The 20,015-nt window shown below is 60.5% G+C and overlaps 1 protein-coding gene across 12 annotated transcripts in view; it reads left to right on the top strand.

Moving 5' to 3' along the window:
- Window positions 1–20,015, top strand: part of EXD3 (exonuclease 3'-5' domain containing 3) — an 81,775-nt gene that overhangs the window by 15,537 nt on the left and 46,223 nt on the right. For 4 of the 12 annotated variants that reach the window (XM_047830594.1, XM_047830591.1, XM_047830593.1 and 1 more), the window contains exons 3-6: window positions 4,626–4,741; window positions 8,746–8,810; window positions 14,096–14,269; window positions 14,613–14,780. In XM_047830594.1, coding sequence (XP_047686550.1) covers window positions 4,639–4,741; window positions 8,746–8,810; window positions 14,096–14,269; window positions 14,613–14,780 — 510 coding nt within the window. In that variant the 5' untranslated portion in view covers window positions 4,626–4,638. Of the gene's footprint in view, window positions 1–2,201; window positions 2,482–3,947; window positions 4,101–4,625; window positions 4,742–8,745; window positions 8,811–14,095; window positions 14,270–14,612; window positions 14,781–20,015 lie in introns of those variants that run through there. The other 8 variants (XM_047830597.1, XM_047830596.1, XM_047830598.1 and 5 more) reach the window with 7 other exon arrangements.

The following is a 20,015-nucleotide window of genomic DNA, read 5'->3' as shown; positions in this document are numbered from 1 at the left end:
ACCACGTGTCTCAGCAGGGAGGCTGGCACCCGGAGCGTCGGGGCAACGGCCAGGAGGTGAACAGCACACGACTGTAGCTTTTAATAGCTTTCCTTTGCATTAATTTTTCAAAATTTGCAAGCTTATTTCATTTTCCAAATACTCTGCTAATATGCATAATTGCTTTATAAATAGTAAAAAGCCAGTTAAAAACAAATAAAAGTGAACAGTGGTGCAGGGAAAGAGCTGGAAGAAAACCCAGGTTTAGTCCCAGATGACCCCCTTTTTCTCACACGCAAATGAACGGCAATCCCCCTGGCTCTGGTGGAGGGTCAGACCGGATGTGGTCCCTTAGTGTCCGAGGGTGCTCTGACCGGTTCGGAACCAAACGTGGGGAAGCATCAGGGGTGTCTAGCCCCCCTGTTACGGTTGAGTTGTGTCCCCCCTAAAAATTCATATGCTGAAGTGCTAAACCCCAGCACCTCAGGATGTGATCGTGTTTGGAGACAGCATCTTGACAGAGCTGATTAAGATGAAATGAAGTCATTAGGGTGGGCCCTCATCCACTCTGAGTGGTGTCCTTGTGGAAAGAGATCAGGACACAGACACGCACAGAAGGAAGACACAGGGGGAAGACGACCGCGTTCACACCCAGGAGAGAGGCCTCGACACCTTGATATCTGGCTTCCCTTTTCCAGAACTGAGAGAGATTAGATTTCTGTGGTTTAAGCCATACATTTGTGGCGCTTTGCTTTGGCCACCCTAGGAAAGGCATCCCCCCACCCCTGGAGGCCAGTCTGTGGGCCAGTCTGTGGGGTGGGGTTGTAAGCTCGCCGTGAGGACCACCCCCTCCTGTAGTCCCATCTCTCCCTTTCTTTCCTGGTGAGAAGCCCAGGCCGGGCATCCATTCATCTGAGCTGTGGTAGGAGATGTGCACACCTCTGGGGCGGGTGTTCCAAGAAGAGAACCGTGCAGGCCGACGTCATTTATGGGCTTGGGTGCGACAACACTTAGGAGAGTAGTGAGACATACGGCAGCACTGTGAACAGAGCAGGAGCTGGGTTTATAGCAGAGACGCCTGCCTGCTGGCCAAGAGATACAGAGACTGGGTGGTGGCTGCCTACCCCAGCCTCTTTTGAGGCCCATTAAAATGATGGTAAAGGCATTTTATTTATTTATTTTTTTTAAACTTTTTTCAATGTTTATTTATTTTTGGGGGGGGACAGAGAGAGACAGAGCATGAACGGGGGAGGGGCAGAGAGAGAGGGAGACACAGAATCGGAAACAGGCTCCAGGCTCCGAGCCATCAGCCCAGAGCCTGACGCGGGGCTCGAACTCCCGGACCGCGAGATCGTGACCTGGCTGAAATCGGACGCTTAACTGACTGCGCCACCCAGGCGCCCCTTTAAAGGCATTTTAAAAGGACAGTTTTGCCTTTTTACTAAAGGCAAAAGTGCTTAACGGAAAAGACAAGGGGAGGAGATGGAAAGCAGGGTGACTAACAGCCTGAGAAAGCTGGAGCCTGAGGCAGAGGGGTGGCCCCGTCCTGGCCCGAGCCCAGGGAGGCTCCAGACTGGAACCAGGGTCTTGGGGGTGTTTTCAAGCGGAGGGGTCAGACCCTGACCTCGGGGACCTGGGCTGTGGCAGCTGAGTGCCCATCTGCAGGTGAGGAGGGAGCATTCCCTCCTGACAGACCGGCTAAGGCGAGAGACCTCTGAGCCCTGGTCTCCCAGGCCCCCAATGTACCCGCACCGAGGACTGGCTTCTGCTCAGCCCCCGGGCAGCTGTTCAGTGCCTCACTCTTGAATATGAGCAGTGGTCTCCAGACACTTGAGAAAAGCTTCTGAGAGGAAAGACAGTCACTGTGTAAGCAGGAAAAAGGGCGTCGATACAGAAGAATGTGTATGAAAACAAAGACTGAGTCATGAGGTCCTCTGGGGCAAGAGGAGAAAGAGTTCTTGATTAATGAAATTTTGATAGCGGAAATGAATAATGCAACGAGCATTTTAAAAAATAAAGTTCAGGAAACCTTCCCCAAAGGCACAGAAGAGGAGAGAGAAGAAAAATAGAGGCTCTTCCAGGAAGCTCAGTATCTAAGAGCACTTCCGGGACAGGACGGAGGACAGGGAGGCCAGGACATTGTCAAGGAAAAATAAAAGACGTGTCCCAGAACTGAGGGACATAAGCGTACCCGATGGACTCCACCCCATCCATCCTGCTGAGACCCTGGATGCTTGAAGGGAGGGTGCCTCGGGAGGAGGAGACAAGCGTCCTGCATGCAGTGGGGAGTCAGGTGGCTGCAGACCTCTTGGCACCGGCACTGGGAGTTAGAAGGCAGTGGAGGGCCATCGCCATCACCGCCATCAGACTTCCAGCCAGGAGCAAGGGCCCAGGGAAAACTCTTGCAGACAACCAAAGCCTTGTTAAATGTGCTTCTTTGCGATTGTTCTCAGGAAGATGCTGGAGAATGTGCTCCTCAAAACCAGAGGAAAGCTGGGGAAGGTGAGGACTTGGAAGTCCAGAAACGCAGGAGGCACCGGGAGAGGAAGAGAATGGGAATCTCAGGGTGGAAGCTATGGCACAGGGCTGGAGAGTGGCTGTCCAGACTGAGACAGAGGACAGAGGCTTGAGAAGGGATGTCTTTAAGAACAAGTGACAGACTTCCAGGATTGTTTAAACATGTGGAGAGAGGTGTTGGAGTTCTGTCAGAGTCCCATTAATGATGGCAATGTAGAGCATCCAGCAGTGCAATTTGTTCTTTGATCTATTCCCTTTCCCCATTCTTTATGTAGGATGATTTCTAGTGATCTGTCTTCAAATCCCCCGATTCATCTGCCATCTCCAATCCACTGTCAGGCCCAATCAGTGGATTTTTCATTTCAGCTATTATACTTTTTATTGGAGAATTGCCATTTAGTTCCTTTATATAGTTTCAAGTAATTTCCATTTTCCCTTGTCTGTTTACTCATTATGACCATGTTTTCCTTTAACTTTTTGGACATGTTTTCCATTCATTCTTTGCATACACTTACAACAGTTGTGTTAGTCTTTGATAAATCCAACATCTGAGCCACGTGGAGTTGGTTTCTACTTTTTGAGTTTGTTTTGTTATTGTTGTTTTTTGTAATGTTTTCTCCTTGATTATGAGCCATATTTTCCTTTTTCTGGGTAGATCTTGTGATTCTCATATCATGCACCGAACATTGTGAATGGTGCATCGCAGCAACTCTGGATTCTGTTATCTTCCTCTGAAGAATGTTGACCTTTGTTCTAGTAGGCAGTTAATTTCTAGCTGATTACCTTGAACAGGCGAGCATGGCTTGGCATTTCGTGAGGATGGGTCTTTGTGTTGGTGGGACTCAACCTGCAAAGTGCTCCATTGTGGATTTTACCGGGGCTTGGTTTTGGATTTTGGCAGGGCAGGTCAGGAGTGGGGCTCACTCTAGGCATAGCACCAAGGCCTGGCCTTTCTGGAGTCTTGGCTAGATGCTGCAGTGTTGTCTGGGCTGGAGTCTAATGTGTCTAGCACTGCTTGACTGCTAGTGTCTCTGTTTCAGTCTCAGCCCCAAGGCAACTGTTTCTGGGAGCCGTGGGGATCCTGCATTGCTCGTACACATTCCCGGCTGCTTCAACCGCCCCTCTTGCCGGTGCGCTGCCCCGCAGATGGCCTGCCACCTCCTCCACTTGGTGGAATGCTGTGCTCCCTGGGTTCCAGATCAGTGGTCTTGGCTGGGGGATTGCCCTCGGTGGGAGGCGGTCATCCTGGGGCCCTCCTTGGGCATTGTCCTGCTGTCAGGAAGCACGGTTGTGTGTGGCCTGTTGTCCAGAATCAGCTGCCTCGACTGTGTTGTCCAGTTGATGTTTGCAGTGGGAGGGCTGCGTCAGTGCCAGCCCTCCCACGTGACCAGAGCAGAAGTCTGGAGCAAACTCTGCAAGAAAGGAGAAATAACTGTAGTCCACGTGTGGCTCAGCTGGGGATAGTATTTACATAGTTGTACTCGTGTCTTCTATAAATAGTGAGCCAAAGGAAGACTCTCAGAACCGTTTCAGGAGGTTGTGGGGTATGCAGGCGGTGCTGGGGGACGATAGTGAATTCTTCCCTTGAGGTTGGTCCATCACAGGTAAGGCTGAAACTGAAGGAATAACCACATCAATGTATTCTTTAGAAAGATAAATGAAAGTATCCAAGGGCATAGCTAGCAGAGCTCCTCTGGGTAGGAAGTTTGGAGTAGGGAGCACAGTGGGTCTTCTCTCCCGTGCCCGTGTGAGGATTTGGGGTTTACGCGGTAGGCCATGCAGGCGTTACTGTGGTGCAAAGGAACAACCGTGAATGGAGACGAAGTCTTTATAAGGCCTCCTGGGCACAGAGGAGAGGAGGGAGAACAGGCTAATCTCCAGAAACGTGGAGAAGTGCGTCGTGGACATAACGGCTTGTTGCCGGGCGGCGTCAGTTAGCGGTGCGTGTGCCTGTGTGGGCTGGCTCCCGGGTCCTCGTGGCGAGCCCGTCTCTGAGGCCAGCTGGCGGGTGGAGCCGAGGGCGCCTGGGCCCCCGCACCTTGACCACAGAGGCGGGCCCTTGGCGTGCGGTTCTACTTGTCTCTCTCCGCCGATTCCTCACTCCTCAAGCTGCCCGCTTTCTTCCCCAGCGCCGCCTTGAGGATGGACCCGGCAGACCCTCCTGGCGACCCCGCTGCCGGCGACCCCGCCGCTGGAGACACAGACCCCGCTGGCAACTCCACTGGCAGCGAGCGCCGTTGCACAGGTGAGTCTGCGCACCTACGGCCCTGAGTCCGGCTGGCTGCATTTGGCAGGGCCAGGCGTGGGTGCGCGTGCGGGGTGTGCGTGCAGCGGGTGTGGCGGGGGAGGTCTGTCCGGGTATGGGGTACGTGTGTGCACCAGGTAGGCGCCCTGGGGGAAGGCATCCCGTGCTGTGGCCTTGTGCGAGGCCGCCCCGGGAGGGGGTGCGAGCGTGCAGGCGACACAGCACGGCAGCGCCGCCGTCCTGTCTCGAGGGCTGCAGGTAGGCGCCTCTCTTTGCGCTGGGAAGGGCGCCACTGGCTCTCGAGGATAAGCCACGTGGCCTGGTTGTCCCAGGGCGGGCTGCGTGCTGGCCACCTGCTTGCGGGCTGCCAGGAGGACTGCGGGACTGGACAGACACTCAGGCGTGTGTGGGGGCACTTGGGAAGGACGGCTGTCTCTCTGAGTCCTGGCTCGACACGCGCAGTCTCTGGGCTCCACACATGGGCGTCTGATCCGTCTTGCCAAGAAGGAGCGGGGAGGGGACCGGGATGTGTCTGAAAATCAGGGGCCCGGGCCAGGCTGCAAGCACAGGAGTCCCAAACCCCGTGGGGTATTCCTGCCCTGCGCCCAGGGGCGGAAGCGGAAGAGGACAGTGCAGGGCGTTGGCCCCGGGTCCTGACCGGAGATGAGGGGCCTATTTGGGCACGGAAGCTCCTCCGTGGGGAAGGGAGGCATCTTCAGCTTGGTGGCCCTGGATGTGGTCAGCAAAGAGCTGTTTTCTCATTTCCACCCTGAGAGTCCGGCTTGCCTCTTTTGTTCGGGGCAGCCATGGTCTCCAGGTGTTCCCCACGGCAGCCTCCAAACTGGGTCATCAGTTTGGGGGTCACCTCTGCCCATTGAGCCAACCAGAGACAGGAGCGAGGACCCAGGTCCTGGTGGGATAGGGACCCAGGGTCTGGGGGGAGACAGAGACCTGGGGCCTGGGGGACCTGGGGCCTGGGGCAGGGACTCTGGGTCTGGGACAGGGAATCTTCCAGCCCCTCCTTCTCTCAGGGCCTCACCCAGGGGTGGTGTGTCAGGCCCTCCTGTGTCTGCCCATCCCCTTGGGGCGCATGTAGGGTGGGGCCTGCACTGACGTGACACCCGGCCATCACACCTGGGCCTCAGTCTGAGGATATGCAGAGCAGCGCCTGCCATCCAGGGTCTTGCAGGCCTCACCCTTGGTCTACTGGAGCTAGCAGAGGGACAGGCCACCCTGAGAACAGACAGCCCCCCTGAATCAGACACAGCCCCACTCCCCGGATCAGACACAGCCCCGCCCCCGGATCAGACACAGCACCCCCAGGTCAGGCACAGCACCCCCTGGATCAGACACAGCCCCCCTGATCAGACATAACCCCCCCCCCGGATCAGACAGCCTCCCCCTAGATCAGACATAGCACCCCCTAGGTCAGACACAGCACCCCCCGGATCAGACACAACCCCCCCCAGATCAGACACAGCCCCACCCCCAGATCAGACCCAGCCCCCCCGGATCAGACACAGCCCCCTGATCAGACATAGCCCCCCCCCCGATCAGACAGCCTCCCCCCAGATCAGACACAGCACCCCCTAGGTCAGACACAGCACCCCCCGGAACAGACACAGCCCCGCCCCCGGATCAGACACAGCACCCCCCTACCGGATTAGATACAGCCTCCCCCCAGATCAGACCCAGCCCCCCCTGGATCAGACACAGCCTCCCCCCGGATCAGACACAGCACCCCCTAGGTCAGACACAGCACCCCCCGGATCAGACACAACCCCCCCCCAGATCAGACACAGCCCCACCCCCGGATCAGACACAGCACCCCCTAGGTCAGACACAGCACCCCCTGGATCAGACACACTGAGGAACTTCTTCAGATTCTTCAGGGCTCTCCACAAAATTATGTTTTCAGTGAGCAGTAGTGTCTTTTCTTGTTGTTTTGTTTTAACTTTTAAAGACTTTATTTTTTCTAGAGCAGTTTTAGGGTTACAGCAAAATCCAGGAGGTAACAGAGATTTCCCATATCCCTGCCCCACACAGCCTCTCGCGTCCCGGCCAGTGTGGTGCCCTCATGAACCCTACTGACACGCCGCCATCGCCGAGAGCCCCCGTGGGCACTCAGGCCCTCCTGGCGGCGGTGCTCTGGGGGCCGGGACACGTGCGTGGCGACGCGCGTCCACTGTGACGGCCTCCCGCGGCGTCGCGTCACTGCCTACATGGCCGTGCCTCTTCCCGAATGTCGCGGGGCTGGGGTCCTGCCGCATGTGGCCTGTTCACACGGCCTCCTCCGCTCAGGAGTGTGCGTTTGAGGGCCCTCCGTGTCCTCTCTCGCTTGACCGCTCATTTCTTCTAGCGCTGAGTCGTATTCCGCTTGTGGACAGACCGGAGTTTGTCAGAGTAGTGTTGACTTTATTGTTTCCTTTCCAAATTCTGTGCCGTCAACTGTTCCCTCGTCTCCTGCTGAGCCGGTAGGGGCCTGCAGGCCGTGCTGAATGGGCAGTGGGTGCCCTCCTGTTGGCCCTGTCGCTGGGGGCCTGCTTTCAGCTTTCAGCATTAAGTTCTATGTTTGCTGAGGGGTTTTGTTTATAAACATCCTTTTTTCTGGGTCATGAAGTTGCCTGTGGTCTAGTTGCAGAGTTGTTTCCTAAATCGTGAATAGAATTTACTCTTAGGAAATGCTTGTTTTACGAAATGTTTCCCCGTGTCCCATTAACGAGCCACAGTGGTGGACCCTCCATGGGCCGATCAGCCTTGCTTTCTGGAGTGCGCCCAGCGTATCCCTCCTCCCGTGCTGTGCACTGAGTCTAACCACTGTTGCCTTGTCTGGTCCCTGAGTCTGTGCGCTCAGGTGGGCAGCCCTCCAGGGCTGGGCTCAGGTGTCCCCGCCTTTCCTTCCACGTCTGGTCTTCTGCAGGAGCCCGGTGGGTTGCTCTTGTCTCTTTGGTTCTTGGGTAGATTTGCGGGTGAGCCACCCATGCTCTTGAGCCCCCTGATTTGACCTATGGAATCTGTTAGTGACCCCCCCCCCCCCCACCTCTGAGCCACATGGCCTTGATGGTTCTTGAGGAAAGAACGAGGCGCCCCCTCTGGGCCCTGTGCTCTGCAAGGTTCTGGCGGGGCTGCGGAGGCCAGGGTCAGTGGCCACTGGGTGTCAGCAGCAGAGATTTTGCACAGAGAAAAAGGGCCTCGTGTGCTGAGGCCGTGGGGAGCCAGGAAGGGCTGAGCAGGGTGGCCCTGCCCTGAGGCCCAGGGCAGGTAGCCGCAGAGGTGGGGCGGGCCCTCCGGAGACAGCCAGGGGGCGCTGGTGGCTGTGGGTGACTCAGAGGCCACTTTCTTTCCCAAAGTGGAGAGCAGGCGGCAGCCACCTTCCCAGGCCTTGACCTTAAACCTGGTCTGAGGGCACAGTCCCTTTTCCAGCATGAGGGTAACCCCAACTTCCCCGGGGCCTAGGGTCCCAGTGGGATCCCTGCCCCGGCCAGCAGTCCTGCAGTGGGGCTGGAGACTTGGGCAAGCAAGAGAGGGCCAGGGCTGTGGGTGGGGAGGCTTTGGGGAGCAGCCAGGGGAGGCAGAGGCCGGGACCACTTTAGGGTCTCAGCAGGGGCTGGAGGCCACACTTGGTGGGCAGTGGACAGGCGTGGGCTGTGACATGGCATGGAGGGGTGGGGGCGCGGTGGCCCACCAGGCATGCCCTGATGGTTAGTGCTGTGGGCTTGGCCCTGGGGTCCGATGCCCCTTCCCTGCCCACACAGTGTGGTCAGTCTGAGACCTGCAGCCCACCATTGCTGAAACATGAGGCCTGGGCTGCCCCAAGCTGTGGGCAGAAGCCCATCCCAGTGAGCACTGCAGGATGGCCAGGCTGGCGTCACAGGGAAGGGCAGTGGGGAGCTCTGGCCGGAGTCCACGGGCACTGGCTGGCATCTGCGGGAAGCCCCCAGGCGTTGATCAAAGGTCGGGGGGGTGTTGGTGGACTCTGCATAGCCCTTGTCTCGTCCCCCCAGGCCAGGACCCACTCCTGTTCCGGCAGGCCCTGCAGACATTGTGGTCCACGCGAGAGCTGTGGCAGGTGAGTGAGCGTGGGGGTTGCGGGCCCTCCACTGGCCTCAGTGGGCTGCCCTGTCCGGATGTTCTGGCAGACACGTGGGGGCTGGGGCTTGGGGTGACACCCACTAGACACTGGCAGACACAGACCGCTGGGGCTCAGAGCAGGAGGGAAGGGCCTGCGGCCACCATTCGGCTTCCGCACAGCACAGGGGACCCAGTGGGCCATGACCACCTGTGTGCCGGGTGGGGCCCGGGTACTCACTGGTTCACACTGGCCTCGCCCATGGCCTCCTCTCCCAGGGACAGCCTGTCGTCCAGCAGGAGGCGGTGGGCTTGGCAAGGAGGCTGCTTGGTGGTGGCCTGTGCCTGGAGGGTAGCTTTGTCCCTGGAGTGGGACTGCCTGACCCTCGGGCCCCGTGCCCTATACTTGGCTCCCCTGGGGCAGCAAAAGGGTGAAGTCGCCCTAGTTCCCAGGGAGGACACAGAAGTCACTGCTGTGAAGGCTGGAGGGATGAGGCCCGAGTCTAGTGTCGGTCTTGCCTCCTGCCGCCCAAGGAGGGCCAGGCCCACGGGGGCAGGTGTCCAGAGTAGGCGTGCTGCAGGAAGGGGCCGCAGGCTCGTGCAGGAGCCGTGTCTGTGAGCTGTCCAGGGTTAGGGTGCTTCCGGGCCCACAGCTTGCTTGGTGATGCCGGGAGGACCTGTCCCTGGCTAATGGGTCAGCCAGACTCCTGGGGCCACCACGTATGTCTGTGTCGGGGGACAGGCCTGGGCTCCTCCACTCCTGAGCCAAGTGCTTAGGCTTCGAGCAGCCAGTTCAAGCTGGACGAATCCGAAGTTCTCGGGCAAGTCAAAAGCTCTCTTCAATTTTGTAACGGTGGCTTCAGGATCAAGACTGAAGCAACATGACCGTGCTGTCTGGTGAACAGATTCTCTAACTCAAGTCGCCCCCACGTGTCTGGGACGCGTCTCCCCTGGTCACTGTGGCGTTTGTGAGTTTTGTCTCTGTCTGTTTCTGGTGAACTAACCTCATACAAGGTGTTCCTTCGTTCCTGTCCCTGGAGCAGCTGGCGGAAGACAGGAATTACTTGTTCGTCCAGAGTCTGGGAGAGGGAAGAGTGCACAGTCCTCCCCGGGGGGTCTTGGGCAGGGGGCGGGGAGGCGGGGGACCCAGGCCTGTTCAGAGTTTCGCTTCTGGTTTATTTCCCCGGGAAGCTTCCGTTTCTTCTGTGTCATCATGGCTGCTGGCCAGGCTTTCCGAGGGGGGCAGTGCAAGCCCCCAGCTCGAGCTGTAGCGCTGCCCCCGGGGCTCCGCTTTCGGCGTCTTCGCTGCGGCCAGCGTGTGGGCGTGGCTGGTGCCGCTGGGCACCACCAATGGTCGGACGCCGTCCTTACTCTCCGGTCCTTCTTTCCCAGGCGCTCGCCCACAGCAGTGCGTTTCCCTCCAAGTTCCCTTGGTCACGAGTTTTGAGGTGGAGAAACCCGTTGTCCCTCTTCCCTGTTTTCTGATTTTCATTATGTCGTCTCATTCGGCCAGCAGGTTACTTATTTCCAAGCAAACACAGGTGTGTGTTTTACCTTTCGTTACCCGTTTCTGTCTGTGAAGGGTCACGTCCGTGAATTTTCATTTTTGGTGCCAGCGAGGCCTGCTGTGCATGTGCCAGGGAACTGCGTCGGCTCCCAAAGCCCCTGGCTGGAGGGACGCGTGCTGTCCCCTGGCTGACCACAGGGAAGTTTCAGGGTCCCCGACAGAACAGCACAGGGAAACTGGGGGTTGGGCTTGGAGAACCGTGTGAGGGTTTGTGGCACAGAGAGGAAGGGGGCAGGCTGGTGTGGACTGGGGCCTGGGGCGGGGGACGCACAGTGGGGTTGGGATGCCCTCAGAGCCCCCTGAGTTGGGACGGCAGGAGAGATGGCCAGCGTGGGAGGGGTGAGCAAACTGGAAGGACGGTACTCCTTGGAGCAGGGCCCCCAGGCAGCAGGCACCTGGGAGCTTGTGAGAAACTCAAGTTCTCGGGCAGCCCTGCCTGTTTGAACAGGTCCGTAGGGGCTCTGGCGCCGCTCCAGCCCCAGGACCATGTGGGCACAGAAGCCGGTGACGACGGGGCACAGGCCCCTGCCGGGTGGCAGCGGTCAGGGGGCAGGAGGGAAGGAGACCCGGGACCCAGGCCGAGGAGGGACCAGCACAGGAGCAGGGCCTTGGGGCCTACGCTTAGATCCTCTAGGACGAGGGGTGGCAGATGGCCCATGGGTGCTGGACCTAGTACCTGAGGGGCACCCTGGAGGCCACAGGGGCCAGAGGGGCGGGAAGGGCTCTCAGACCCCAGCCTGGGGGGTGTCCTCCTGTCCCTGTTCTCAGACCTTTCACTGTCGTGTTGTGGCCGCCACTCACGGTGACTGTTCCCTGTGTGCTTTGTGGGGTTTCACGTGGGCTCATCGTACTGAAGCTTCTTCCCCTGGTGGCGAAGGCCCAAGTAGGTCTGCAAAGTAGTTAAGGAGCGATGGTGTTTTTTCCTGCCAGCTCCTGCCAGGTGTCACCAATGCGGGTCCTTGTGACGGGGAGGCCCATGTGTTGGAGGGGCTTCCTGGACTCCTGGAGCCCAGGCAGCCCACCAAACTGGGATTGGCCCACCCTTTCCCTGTGGCACCCCGTGGAGGGTGCTGACCGCACAGCCCTGGGCCCTCAGAGGCCTCCTTTCCCACAGACGCCTCTCCTTTCCTGGGCGTCTGCAGAGAGAGACTTGCCCGGCTTCCTGAGTTCACCCAAACGCTTGAGGGGAAAGTCTGCATTTCATTTTTGGTAAGCAAGTCAGATTGCTCAAGTACTGTGGTCTTAAAATTACATTCAAACCAAGTGGGTGTTTGCTCTAAGTGTCCTGGGGAAGCATCGTCCACACCGTGGATGCCAGGGCTGTGGCCCATGCCCCAGTTCTGCACCCTGCCTGCTGCCCACTGCTCTGTGGGTGGGCCCCTTGACCTGTGGGCTGTTGGGTGCTGTCTGAGCACAGCAGAGGCACATGTGTGGGAGAAGGCACGCACAGACAACGTGGGTGACTCTCGGAGCTCCAGACATAAGAGATGCCTTGCAAGGAGAGGGTTCTGGCCCAGCCTGGCCCCAAGATGCTCTCAGGGCAGAAGCGTGGGAAGGGCCGTGGGGCCAACAGCAGAGGGGGTCTGTGCCTCCCTGGTGACTTCCCCTCCACTGTTGCTTAGTCACTGGCAGTGGAGGAGTCTGTGGACCAAGTTTGATCAGCAGAACCCTGGGGAGGTCACTGGGGGCTTCCAGAAGGCCTCCTCTCTCCAGGGGAGATGCCAGAGTGCAGCAAGGAGGTGCCTGGGCCCTCACTGGTGACACAGCATAAATGAGGCCTGTAGCCCCCGGTGGGGCTTGGTACCTGGGCAGGTGAGTGTCACCTCCACAGTGCTCCCAGGCACTTTTTTTGTTTGTTTGTTTAAATTTTTTAAACGTTTATTTATTTTTGAGACAGAGAGAGACAGAGCATGAACAGGGGAGGGGCAGAGAGAGAGGGAGACACAGAATCTGAAACAGGCTCCAGGCTCTGAGCTGTCAGCACAGAGCCCGACGCAGGGCTCAAACTCATGGACCGTGAGATCATGACCTGAGCTGAAGTCGGACGCTTAACTGACCAAGCCACCCAGGCGCCCCTCCCAGGCACTTTTCACGGGAAGGGACAGAGCCAACTCCCAGACACGGAGGGCAGAGTCCTTGGCCCAGGGTGCCAACAGTGGGCAGCGGCCATCGTGGAAGGACTTGCCCGCTCACTCCCCTTCGGCTGGCTACCACGAGGTTCCACCACAAAGAGCAGCTGGGTGAGCCCGAAGGAGGGAGCCGGCCCCAACAGTGGACTACGGAGCAACCCTACTGGGAAGGGGTCTGTGAAACCTACCGGGGCTGGGCAGCCACACCTGGCTAGAAGGGTGGTGGTGCCCTTGGAAGAGTCTTCCTTTTCGTGGCGCCCGGTCAGCAGGCGCCCAGCTCAGAGCTGGAAGGTCGGTCCTGCGCCTGGTTCCTCCTTCCGGCCCCCTGCCCTGCCCCAGGGCTGGCCGCCGCACGCCCTCTGTCCAGCTGGTGGCAAGGGGCCAGGCAGGTAGAGACTGCCCAGCGGAGAAAGGAGACGAGGCGTTTACCTGAGCTCACCTTGCGAGCGGAAGAGCTGACTGGCTGGCGACTGTAAGCCCAGGCCCCGGCCACATGGCCTCCCTGCTTTGCTCTGGGAGCCTCTCGGAGCTGTTCTTCGGGGGCCCTGAATGGGCACCACACGTGACCAAGTTAGGACCAAAATCCAGGGCCGCATCCTTCTAGATCTTTCCTTCCATGAGCAAGAAAGTGGCGGTGGTTCGGCCTCAGCTGTCTTCTTTCACACGTTCCTGGAGGGTGGGGGACAGTGGCCCCTGCGGGTGCCCCCAGGCTCCTTGAGACGGGCATGTGGCCCGCGCATCCCAGAGAGTGGCAGTATTTCAGGCTGTCCTCAGGGTGCTCTCTGTGTGCAGGTCTGCAAGGACAGCCGGGGCCTCACCTCCAGGCTGCTTACGAGTAGCCTCAGGTGTCCGGGTGTCTGTTTCCTGAGCTCACGGCCGAGACCCTGACCCTGCAGCTCTGCCTGGAGGGGGGCCCGAGACAGGCCTCTGTAGTTGCAGCAAGTTCTTGACTGCAGGGTGTCTCATGACTGAACGGCCGAGTCAGGCAGAGTGGAGAGCCAGGGCTGGGTGCAGTGTGGCCCTCACCCGACACCCCACTTGCTTAAAAGTCCATCAGGAACCACTGTTCTCCTGAAGACACATTTGGGAGAGAACAGCACATGTGTTCCTGGTGTTTCTCTTTTCAGCTCATACGTGTTTCCAAGCCTTTGGCAGTGCAAGAGGTAGAAAAGTGAATCAAAGACCTTTTCCAGTTTGGCTTTTTCTCTTCTTTCTTCTGTTTCCTGTTGCTTGCTGGCCCCGCCAGGGAGTCACTGTGTCTGAAGGGCCAGTGCCAGGTCCTCGGCGTGCCGCACGAGTAGTTGGGGCGAAGCCGAATGAACGGAGCCTCCCAGATGGGTCCCGCCGCCCTTGGCCTGACTCGGGGAACATGCCCTCTGTCTTTACGGGACCGTCGGTGTGGACGGTGGCTGCCACCCAGGGCCAGGGGCATGGCGGGTCAGAACAGGACCCCGAGGTTGGGAGGATAGTGCTGACCAGCCCCAGTCCCCCCTCTGAGCAGACCACATGCTGGGCCGTGCAGGTCGGGGCAGGGTTTACCAGGAGGATTTGAGCTCAACAAAGAGACAGTGAGGTGCTGTGTCTCCGCAGCTCCGGGAAGAGGCCTGGCGGGGGTTTGCTGCCCTGGATGACCCACTGACCGGACTCCTGGACGTGCTGGAAGGCAGCCAGGCCTGGCAGCGGAAGGGCCCCTCCCTGGAGGCCTGGGTAGTCTGTGAGCTGCACCGCTGGCTGCAGGCACGGCCACTCCCTGCATCGGCCCAGGTGAGCCCTGCCCACGGCCCCACCAGCCTCGCCCCTTCCACCCCCTCCATAGCTCTCGGCCTGGTGGGCTCCACGCCTGCCTGACCTGGCCCGCTGAGCTCGTTCACCCCTGGTGGGCAGGGGCCGCTGCCTTCGGACTGACTGTGCTCCCGGGTCTGTGGGCTTGACTCTCAGCTTCCCCACAGTCACACATCTCCCTCGTCTGTGCTCCTGTCCCCCAGGCCTTGCCTGCCTGGACTGTCCACCGCAGGCACAGGGTTGAGGTGCTGGACTTCTACCCCGGCACCATGCTCCAGCTGCAGCCCCCCACTCCCCAGCTGAGGCTGGCTCTCTGGTCTCCCAGCACAGCTCAAGGCTGCAACAGCTACAGGCCCGTGCAGTCAGGGTCCTCGCCAGGAGCCCCCCTAGTCTCGTGGAGCCACTGGTCAGCATCTTCCAGCTGCAGGACGCAGACCGGAGCCCCCTGCTGACTCACATCCACCAGCTCCACCAGGAGGGCAAGTTCAAAGAAGTGAGTGTGACCCCCATGTACACCGGGGCTGGCAGGGAGGGGCTCAGGGGCCAGGTCTGCACGTGGGGTCAGTGGAGCAGGCAAGAGCTGGGCTGAGGGGGCTCACAGGGTCCACCCTGGGAGTGTCCTCTCCACCCCTCCACTATGGGAGTGCTGCCACGGGGACTCTGGGTCTGGAGCAGAGGGTCTCAGGGATCAGCCACCCCAGGAGCCCAGCTCGGGGCTGTGCCATGCACTGGGGTCCTAGGAGCCCCTCACACTCACCAAGCTGGAAAAGAGTCTGGGAGCAGCACCCCCCCCCCACGCCTGGCTCTCTGGTGCAGCACCTGGGGTCCTTCCTCCTGGGTGTTCACTGGGTCCTCAAATGTGGTCAGCAGCCCAAGGACACCCTGGCTTTGGCCTGGAAGCCCTGTGGCAGAACCGCTTACCTGAGCCGCTGCTGTCCAGTCTCACATGTCAACTCCCAGAAACACTCGGGGGGGGCTAAGAAGATCAGGGGTGCGGGCGTCCCTCTGCCCACACTTGCCACCCCTCGAGCCTCGATCAGACAGCTGGACCTCCCACACCCTCCCAGCCCAGAGCCTCCCAAGCGGGGAGCTTTGCCAGGGAGCACCCACATGACCCCACAGGGTTCCCCCTTCTCCCTCCTGCCTCTGCCCAGGCCCACTCGCAAGGTCTCTTGGCCTCAGTGTGGTGTGGCCTGGGGACCAACAGCCCAGTTCCCTCTGGGCCCAGCCGCTTCCAGCTGCTGGCTTTGTATCCTTGTCGGGGGTCCTGCAGCCACACCCACACCAGGCCTGGGGACTGGCCGATTTGCTCCTATTCTAACAGCGGGGTCTGGAAGAGCCCCCTGAGAGCCCTCATGCTGTGTCTGCCACCTCCTTGCACCTGTCAAGGGGCCTGCCCTGGAGTGAAGGGGCCTCGCTCTGGGTGGCACAACTCCTGCTATTTGTCGTTCTGTTGGACCAGGTCCCCGCAGCGGTGGTGCCCCTGTGAGGGTCAGACACCCCGAGGGTCCTTTTGGCTCCTTGCAGGTACTAGGCTGGGCAGGACCCCAACCTACCTGTTTCAGTGTTTCCCAGGACCAGCCCCTCAGCATGATGCTCATGGTTTTGGGTTTTTTTGCAGAAGTTCCACATAGGGCACAGCACTGGCACTTTGGGGCACAGGTGACCAGTTATGACAGCAGAGAGTCCTCTAGCGCATGTGATGCTTCGGGACGTGGGGCCATGCCTGGGACGGGTCATGGCTCCCTTATCCTGGGAAAGCCTGGGTCAGAAAGAGCAAATGTGGAAACGTGGGCTTAGTAGCTGCAGGTCTCTGGGTAAGAACTTGTGGGGCTCTGGAGGTCTTGGTGGGTTCGTTGGGTCTCCTTTATGAGCCCTGCCAGCTCTCATTTAAGTCCAGAAGTTTCCAAGAGGAGGTGGAGGCTGGCCATGAGCACTGGGAGTGACTTGGGTCTGCATGAGGTAGTAAGGAGTGGGGGGGTCTGTGGTGAGCAGGGAGGGGCGGCTCTATGGTGGGGGTGGGGCGCAGCTCTGAGCTGTTGCTGCAGGCACAGGGGCCCCCATGACATCCCTGTGCCCTGAGGTGTGAAGGTCGCAACATGGGGAGAAGTCCTAGGCTGCCCAGCTCAGCGGGGCACTCTTGCTATGTCCCAGGTCCAGTCCCGGGGGTGTCCAGGGGCTCACTCCTGGCTCACCCCTCCCACTGCCCAGGGGCGCTGCTCCCCATGCCTCGGTGGGCACCGAGGCAGGACCCCAGACCTGCCCCACGGGGGGCCTTCCTCTCCGAGGGGCCAGTCCCAGTGAGGAGGCTCATTGCCATTTGGGCCTCACCTGGACCGCCAGTCCTGCACCCTCAGAGGTGTGGGCCATGTGTTGGCGACTGTCATGCCCGGCCCTGGGCTCTTGTCTCGAGGCTGGTGAAGGGCGCTGAGAAACCAAGATGGCCACGCCAGGGGCAATGTGGCTGGGGCTCCGCTCCTGTGGCGCAGGGCCATTCTCCGCAGGCTGAATGGGCGGCTGGGCTTGCAAGAATGCGGGAGGCAGAAGGCAGGCTAGTGTTTCGGTGTCTTCTGTTGCACCCGAGCCTTTCAAAGAGTGTCTAGGGCCGGCTGAATGCGCCTCCCTCGCGCTCCAAGGCAGGAATCCCAACACAAAGGGGGCTCTTGTCCCGCACAGGCCCCTTCTGCGAAGAAAAGCCATTGTCCCCAAGCGGGGCCGCCCGGCAGGCGGTGCATGCTCCAGTGCCCACCGCCGCGCCCGGCGAAAGGGGCCGCATTCAGGCCTGTCCGCTCGGATTAGCAGGGACTCACGACTTAATGTGCACCGATATTTCATGTCGAGGGCGGCGGCTGGCTCCAGGCGGGATGAATGCCCGCTTTTGTCTACTGAGTTATTTTATTTACATTTTTTAAACAGCTTATCAAGGTAAAAAGATAGCTTTGCTTCAGGGGGAAGAAAAAAAAGCCCCTTGGCTCCAGGCCCGAGCTGAGCTGTGGAGGTGGGAGGCAGGCCCGTCCTGGGTCTGAGGCTGCCGAGTCTGGGCTTGGCTGCCTGGGCACCTGCCCGGCCTCCAGCCCCATGGAGTGGACAGCCGGGAGGAGGTGGGGGGTGGCCCGTGAACGCTCCTCCCACGGCGGCCACCCCGGCCCCTCTGGGTTTTCTGAGTTGTTTTCCCCAAAGGCAGCAGTCCCGGAGTCTGTCTGGCCAGAGGTTTCCACAGCCTCGCCCTGACTCAGCTGGCATCTCTCTTCTTAGAGGCCTCCATACAGAGGCCAGGAAGACCTGGGAGGCGCCAGGGGCCCGGTCCTCCGCAGTTTCCTTCCGTGGGGTCTCAGCCCCTCCCACCTTCCCTGTCACAGGTGCCTGTGTCAGCAGGTGATGTGCCTACACTCTCTCATGTGACCAGGCCATGGGTGGCTTGGTGTGCTGTCCTCTCAGCAGAAGCTCAGACAGAAAAATGACCAGAGACAGATGCTAAGCCCACCTCATGGCAATGAAAGAACTACATACAGCACCCGCCCCGACCAAGCCCCAAGACAGAAGCCAGGCCCCGGGGGGCTTCCTGCTGTCAGTCATCCCCGCCAGGTCACCGAGACCACACCCCCTGGCTGCCCCTTTCCTTGTCCTGTGCTACCCCACCCAGCCTCCAGGTACAGAGGTGCAGGTGCAGAATGAGGGTACCTCCCAAACTGTCCCTGGGGGGTGTCTGCAGCCATCCAGCCCTGGCACGCTGGCCATACCCTGCAGCTTCCACAGAGGCCACGTGGCTGAGAGAGGGCACCCTGGGTGCTAGGAGAGCTTGGGAGGAACCAGGGAGCAGAGAGGGGCCATGCTGAGCACTCTGAGCCCTGTGTGACAGTGTCATTGTGCGGCCAGGTGGGCTGTGCACCCGGCCACACATGTTAGGCCTGAGCTGCCTGCCTAGGATGGGTGGGCTGGGCTCTGAGCACCGCGCCCCGCCCCCCCCACCTCAGCCGGTGGGCATCACTGACCAGGACCCTGGTGGCAAGGCGGCAGGTGAGAGGGTTGGGGTTGGCACCGCAGGCTCCTCGGGGGGAGGGAGGCCCTGGTGGCAGAGCGGGGGCACCCTCAGGGCTCTAGGCTGCTCTGTAAGGCGAAGCTCCTGCTTCTGTGAAGGGCAGCGCCCAGCCTCCCTTGGCAGCCTGACCTGACACCCAGGCCACCGTTCCAGGCTACCCCCTTCCCAAGCCTGAGGCCTCACCCCAGGAGTCAGAGGGGTTGTTGGAGAGTGGGGGGCTCAGGATCCCCCCCAGACCCCAATGAGGGCTGGAGCCTAGAGACAGACGAAGTCTTGTCCCTAGAGGAGCAGGAGCCACAGATGACGGGGGCCGATACCCCAGCAGAGGTAGTGAGGGGAGAAGGAGGGCATCTCTGCCCCCCCCCCCCCCACCTCTCCCAGGGTCACTGGCTCATGGCCCGGTCTGGAGGATGGGAGGGTCTCAGGCCCCCAGGTATCCCTCCCCACAGCCCCTACTCGGCCGCGGCGTGGCCTGACCAAGCGCAGGTCCAGGTGTCGACGGCGGAAGAAGCACCGCAGGTGGCAGTGTTCCGACCACCCCAGTTTGTGAGCTCGGTGCGCGGGGCCACCGGGATATGCACGCCAGCCTTCCCCGGTGGGGGCCTGGCGCTCCCTCAGTTCTCAGGGGGCCTCCCATCCAGAAAAGACAAGGTCCCCGTGGGCGGGAGGCACCTGCACCCCTCCCACCGCCCTGAGCCCCTCCCCAGGCCCTGCCCCCCCTCGAGTCCCTCCTCCAGCTCTGGCCCCTCCCCCTGCGCCCTCTGCGCCCCCTGCGCCCCCTGCGCCCCTGCCCCCGCTCGGGGCCCCTCGGGGCCCTGGCGGCCGAGCTCCTGGACAGCAGCCAGGCTGTGGAGGCGCCGGGTCAGCGCTGCGCAGGGAAAGGCCCCTGGCCCTGCGCCCCCGCCCCGCGCGCGGTCCGCGGCCGGAGGCCGGAGCGAGCCTTTCCCAGGCCGCTATTTTGGTCCTTTGTGTGAGCCGCGTGGGGCGGGGCGCCCGGCTGCTCCGCCGGTTATTTTTGCTCATAATGGGAGCGCGATGTATGGAAATTATTAATAGCAGCCCGGTCAGCGCTACGTGCGGGCGCTCAGGGCCCCGGGCGTTCTCTATGCTGAGTCGGAGGAGGGTCCCTGCGGCCGGTCGGCCGCCCGCAGGCAGGGTTCTCAGCTGCGCCCACTACCCTCCCGTCCTCACCAGGAAGCGGTGGGTTCAGAGCCTCTCTTCTGTGGACCCAAGGGGGCAGCTCTGTGCTTCCCCCAACACACTCAGGCCACACCACGGCCTACTCCGGCCTCTCGTCCTGGGGCCAATCCGCCCTTTTGGACAGAGAGCCCGGCGCTCATTAGTCGTTTTGGATTGCACACACAGTATGCCTTGTGGGAAGCGCTCAGAGAGGCCCCTGCACTTCAGGGCCACAGGCCCCCAGGCCTCAGGGTGCACAGAGGCAGGGGTCACCAACCCTGGCCCCTGGCTGTGAGCACCGTGACTGGCCTGCCAGGCTCTTGCAGGTGGATGGCAACTGGTGGGCGGTACGGGGCATGTGAGAGCGGGTATGTGGAAGCAGAGCCTGGGGGTAGGTGACAAAACTTCTACTTCTTGTCTGCCCCCCCTCGTTCTCTATCCACTCATCAGCACCCCCTGGCCAGAGCCACTTGGGCCCAGCACCCACCCTGATGCCCTATCCAGCAGGCC

This window comes from Prionailurus viverrinus, chromosome D4 (genome assembly GCF_022837055.1).
Source record: "Prionailurus viverrinus isolate Anna chromosome D4, UM_Priviv_1.0, whole genome shotgun sequence".
In the NCBI taxonomy this organism is placed as follows: Eukaryota; Metazoa; Chordata; class Mammalia; order Carnivora; family Felidae; genus Prionailurus; species Prionailurus viverrinus.
The sequence above is the reverse complement of the archived record's forward strand: the minus strand, read 5'-3'. Positions and strand labels throughout refer to the sequence as shown.